This window comes from Glycine soja, chromosome 17 (assembly GCF_004193775.1).
Source record: "Glycine soja cultivar W05 chromosome 17, ASM419377v2, whole genome shotgun sequence".
NCBI classification, from domain to species: domain Eukaryota; kingdom Viridiplantae; phylum Streptophyta; class Magnoliopsida; order Fabales; family Fabaceae; genus Glycine; species Glycine soja.
In genome coordinates, this window is record NC_041018.1 from 11196098 (window position 1) to 11202030 (window position 5933).

At 34.5% G+C, this 5933-nt stretch overlaps 1 protein-coding gene across 5 annotated transcripts; it reads right to left on the reverse strand.

Annotated features, from left to right (window-relative positions):
• Positions 1-763: 763 nt before the first annotated feature.
• On the reverse strand, positions 764-5487 carry LOC114393278 (monocopper oxidase-like protein SKU5). Of its 5 annotated transcripts, none has more exons than XM_028354556.1 (10): positions 5344-5487; positions 4920-5029; positions 4549-4819; positions 4291-4429; positions 3357-3723; positions 2647-3012; positions 2488-2566; positions 1773-1972; positions 1531-1676; positions 764-886 (listed from the first exon to the last, which is right to left on the reverse strand). In XM_028354556.1, exons 1-9 carry the CDS (start codon positions 5485-5487, stop codon positions 1574-1576), a joined length of 1779 nt encoding a protein of 592 aa, XP_028210357.1. In that variant the 3' UTR covers positions 764-886; positions 1531-1573. The 5 variants fall into 5 exon arrangements, with proteins under 5 accessions (XP_028210357.1, XP_028210356.1, XP_028210355.1 ...); XM_028354555.1 differs by having other exon boundaries at positions 764-927; XM_028354554.1 differs by lacking the exon at positions 764-886 and adding an exon at positions 1074-1246.
• Between the last annotated feature and the right edge of the window lie 446 nt (positions 5488-5933).

The following is a 5933-nucleotide window of genomic DNA, read 5'->3' on the forward strand; positions in this document are numbered from 1 at the left end:
TAAATTGAAAAATTATGCATGTTTTATAAAAAAGAATGATTACCTTTTATTCTTAAAATCAATAATTTATTTGGCACATAAGCATTTTTTTTTAATTAAGGAAGAAGCTATACCAAAAATTAAGTAGTTGTATGTAATATTTTATCATTATTAAGAGTGAGATTAGGAAAAGAGTTGAGAGTTCATACTACAATAAATATGACAATAAAAATCTAAATTATATTAAAAAAATGCACAGTAAAGTGTTTAATGAATTACAGTATTTTAATTCATTGCTTATGTTATATATATATATATATATATGTATATCATTTTTAACTATAATTTCATAAAAAATATTATTTATATGATTATTCTTTATAAAAGTAATGATGAATTAATAAAAAAAACTTCATTGATTGATTTTTCATTTTTTTACACATTTAAACAATGTATTACATACATTTAAGGAAAAAATTGTATAAATTGAAGATAATGAGTATATTTGCTAAGATGTTTCAATAACTTATAAATTATTAGCTTATAGATTATTTTATTTTAAGAGTTTAATGGTATCTAATTATACATTATTATTGATATGATATTTAAAGTAATTATTATAAAAATTGTCATCTAATTATACATCATCATTGGTATGATATTTAAAATAATTATCATAAAAATTAATAATTTTATTATGTATGATGAGTTCTAATTCGCTCAGGATATAAAATTTTTTATAGTGTATAATCTTTTTCACTTATGTTAAAAGGAATGCTGAAACAGAGAGGAAGTAGTTGTGACACTGTACTGCCGACAAGATCCGCAAGTGTCGTACACATATTTACAATTTGTACATGCATGGCAAGCTGAATTAAACTTTATCTCTGAAAATTTCTGATGAGAGCTGAAATTGTGATTGAAAAATTATGCAGTGTCACTTTCAACCTGAGGGCAATAAAACAAGTGGTAACGGTCCCTCAAGGACAAAAATTAGTCATAACAAAAATGAAGAATATAAAGTGCAGGAGCAAAATTTTCAAAGCTAAGGTAGAGCATCAACCAATAGCTCAAATAAGGCAAATCCAGTTAAATTTGTTCATGCAAACTTGCATGTGAAAAAATGTTCTGTTTGGCCATGTCATCATGTCAATTTGTTATTTTCCTTTTTTACATTTGTTTTCTTAAAGATATGCTAGCTAAATCATATCTGTTAAACATCGAGAGAAGCATCAAGCATCTTCAGCTGGGTCCACGCATCTTTGACCTTGCATGATAGGCTACAAATATTACACAACAAATATAAAGATGGCAGGAGGAAGGTAGTCGTGGCAGGTAAAGTTACATGTATCGAGAGTATGATTAAATTGTGATTACTACATCAATTATAGGCATTAAAAGAATCACAAGTCCCAATAAATTAAACATGGAACCACAAGCATAACCTAATAGGAAGAAGAATACAAGTCAAAATCACTGCAAAAGATCAATAATACTATAAACAAGACTTACAAAACCACAAAACCTCACCAACAAGCCACAAGAGTTCACCTTGAAGCAACTAAAGAGTGGATGACCCAAAATGTGCTCTTTTTTACTGGAAAATGTGGATCCAGGCGAATACAATGAGCCAAGTGAAGAACAGCTTCAGTTTGTTCCGACTGATTGATGGTGCATCTGAAGAAACCTTTTGAGGCCTGAAAGAAAAGAAAACACAATTGACCTCAAAATTTAGAACCACATATACAATTTTCAAGTTAATGGTGGTTTAGTTAGGAGAGAAGGATTTGTACTTCTGCAATTTGCTAAGGGCACCACAGAAAAGGGCATTGTCTGGAATGGGCAACTCAGTCTTGTTATTGACCTCTGGGTTGACAACCCTGACATATGTTTCTTGACCAAGATACCATGAATCAAGGTTTTCTGTTCTGAGATTCCAAACTCCTACGTTGTCAAGGGAAACCAAAATTGCTGTCCATGCTCCGGGATAGACCTAAATGAGAGGCAAATGGAAACAAACAGATGTGAGATTATAACTTTTAGGAATAATGATACAGCAGCTGTGATATAAAGTTTCATCAAAGATATCTGAAAACAGTTAGTTATTAGTTCATGTGATTTATTGACATAAGCTCAGCTCCATAGATATTTTGACCATCGAGGCACGAGTATGTGAAATACAAGCGTTGGAAGTGGAACTGATTATAGAAGCAATGAAAGAGTCTACAACTCTGAAATTTTAATGGTAAAGAACACAAACTATCCATTTATAGCATAGTTCACTTCAGCATTTTTATCCTAGGTTATGACTAAACTAGTATGCCAGTCAGCAACATGATAAGCAGGAGTTTATTGGGTTTAGAGTTGCAGCAAAAAGTTTCAACTTTTTAAATGCCTTAAACAAAGACTTCATCAAGAACATGAGTGAGAAGGTGAAAAAATTATTAACATAAAATAATTGACCTGTGATGTGAACATATAGCATATCTAAGATAAATATATATATACCTGTGCTGTAGTGCGAGCTATTCCATCCCACTTGTTATATGTACCCCTGCTATTCTCAGACCAATCACCAAAATCCATCCTGCAGCCAACAAAATCAAGTTGTGTTATTGGTTCCAGAAACATGGAATGGCACATAAAAGAGAAGGAGTTAGCCAGTACCCGACAACAAAAAATGCATATCCACTCATGTGATAGGTATGCATCTTAGTATCATTGTTCTGCAGTATAATTTCCATAAATCCCCTATAAGTTCCATTAATGACTGATGTTTCTGTGCGAGGTGATCCTGTAAGAGGCTTGGTAGGGAAATCAAGCTTGTATACTCCCTTTAATTTGTACTGGTCAGCAAGCCTGATTGGAGTAGAAGGATTGACAAAAGAGTTTCCACTGAGTGTTGCTCGCCGCTTCCCATTGATTTTCTCCAGTGGCTTATTTTTCAATACATAAATATCAGTCACATTGATGGAACCATATCTGAAAGACCCTTGTGGGTTAGGACGAGCACCACTTGCTGATACATTCCATCTACACATTTAACCACAGAAATGGAGGAGTGAGTAATGATATTTTTTGAATTCTCAAATTTGAGAATCAAATCTGGAATTATTATTCAATAATATATTAGTCTGATATTTGCAACACATTTAATGTGTCCATGCAGTTGAGACACAGTGGCATACATACAGTCCTTAGCTGAATGACACAAAAATGTTGGTTTAGTTTGACAATTTGACTAACACAATATCAACCTCTCAAAACAATACAGAAACTCAATACCAAGAATAGTTGCTTGATTTGACAGTATTCCTGAAGATTGAAAATTGAAGTGTGAATAAATAACAGAAAATGCTAAAAGTTGCAGCTCGGACCTGATGGATCTTGCTTGGTTCATTGAGTAAGTTTTGTCAAATTGATCATCAGGAGCAGGTGGGAGAGGACCACGTGCCTTCCCCTTGGAATTTGTATAGCGCAAGATAGCAACTCCAGTAACTCTTTGCCAACGTGATTCATTCACAAACCTGGCACTTGCTACAATGTAGTAATCTGTACTTGCATTTTGATCCGTGCTTAACAGAAAAGAATAAGATTGTCCAACATGAATATCTAAGCTAGTGTAGTTCTGTTGCACTGTGTAAGACCCCTCTGTCTCTGCTAGAAGTAAGTTATGACTCTGGATCCTGAAATTCAGACTTGTTGATACTCCAACATTATGTACACGAAGTCGGTAAGTTTTTCCTGTTGAACATCATGTGATAACCATTAAAATAATTTAACAGGTAAAAAATGTCATCCAAGGAAACAAAGTATAATGAATATTGTGAGAACCACAAGAAGCTTTTCTTTCTACCTTGCACTCTACACATCAGATAATAATCAATGTCGTGTTGAATAAACTTTTCCATAAACACTTATTAGATAATAAAAAATAAGAAGGTAAATGAACTGAGCTTCTACCATAAGCTAAAACCAACTTATACATTTCATCTTTTAGAAAAGTTGGATGAAAAGTTTCTATAAAAGTTAAGTGTATGGAAAAAAAAAAAAAAACTCAATTCATTTTACCTTCTCCTATATAAGTAGTTATGGAAAAGTTTATCCAAAGATGCATAGAATAATGCACTATACAAGAAAGGTTTTGCTTGTATAGTGCATTATTGTTTTTCTCACAATTCAGACAAGCCTATTGGTCAAGGATTACATGTTTCTATGCCTAAAGAAGCATAACATCAGATAAATTATTATACAACAAATTCAAGTTTCTCACTTTGTCCCATAGGAATTAAATTTCTTCCAAGAACCTACCAGGATGAACTTCAATGGTTTCATAATCAATGCCATCAGGAACAAGTGTGTTGTTATATCGGTAAGGGCCTTTCCCGTTGATGAGAACACCATCCGGCATGCCAAGATCTTTTCCATCATCAAGGGCCTTCCTCAAATCCTACATTCCAGAGCAGAACCAGCAACAAACAGTTAGAACCATGTTATATACAGTACAATGAATTGAATTGACACTCAGCAGAAAACAGGACTATCCATAAATTAAAGTATGACACTAACCGTATGATTGCGGGTGTACCAATCTCCAATAAAAACAACAATGTCCCCATGTGGGGTATCAAAAGGAATAGGAATGATGGCTCTGTTGTTTATAATGAAACCCCCAAATCCACCAGCAGCTCTCTGAAGATGAAGGGAAGGGAAGTAGAAAAAGCTTCCAATTTGATCCTTCACCTGAAACTGGTAAGTCCAGTTCCACTTTGCAGGAATAGGACAGTTTGTGCCAAGAACACCATCTTGCCACGAACTCCTCCTTTGCTGAATCCCAGACCTGTCTCACATGAAAATTTCCATAACTTTTTTCAGCTCAGTGAAAGCAAATCTAAGTTTAAAATTGAGGTGTTTTGAAACTGAAGAAGCAAGCACACTACCAATGAATGAGGAGGCTCTCATCCAACTTGTTCCGAACATTGACAGCAACGTTGTTGTTTGTAGTAACATTGATAATAGGACCTGGGAACTTGTTGTTGATAGCAATGACCTGCAACAAAAAACAATGCAGAGACAAGACATGAAGGCCATAACCTAAAAAAAAAAAAAAGAAAAAGCACAACCCTGTAGTAGTAGTAGTGTAGCTCTTTTCTTCCTGCCCACCTACCAAACTCTTACTTAGTCAAAAAAACAAAACACCTCATAATGGCATCCACAATCACATAACAACCCTTTCACAAGTTTCAAGTGTTGAAAAAAGGTATCACACTGGTATCTAATAGTGTCCCATGATGCAGATCTGCAAGTAAAGCTTGAGATTTTACATGAACATACACCAAGATGGAGAGAGAGAAAGAGAGGAACCTGCTGAGGAACTCCAAGAGGGGATGCAGTGATGTAAGAGACTTCAAATTCGTATGAAACGAATGGATCCGCCGCAGAAGAGAGTGTGAGGAGCAAGGAGACGTTGATGAGAAAGAAGAAGAAGAGAGCTCTAAAAGAAGACATTGTGTGGAACTTTTCTGTTTTTCCTCAAAACAAAAAAAGAAAGGCTAATTGGAGCCAAGTTTTGAGTAGCTTTTTTTGTTTTTCTGTGATTTTACATTATCAAGGGAATTAGAAAGAAAGAACTTGGTTTGGGTTTGGGTGTGGGTAGAGAAGAAGAAGGGAGAAGAAGGGCTCTATTGCAGCAATTTTAGCTGTGGTGTGAAAAAAGCTCTGTCCGTAGTGTAGACAGACAGTGGAAGAAGATGAAAGAAGGGATGACAGCCAGTAGCCAGTTCACACCTTCGCATTTGTTTGTTGGCTACTTCACTATTGTCTCTCTTGAAATAAGTAAAATAATAACACAATTTCTTCCTTTCTTAAGGTTACAATTAACGTAGCCATGTCATGTCATGGGCTTAAAGCGCGGCTGCAAATTGCATGGTTACAATTAATTTCAAATATAATTT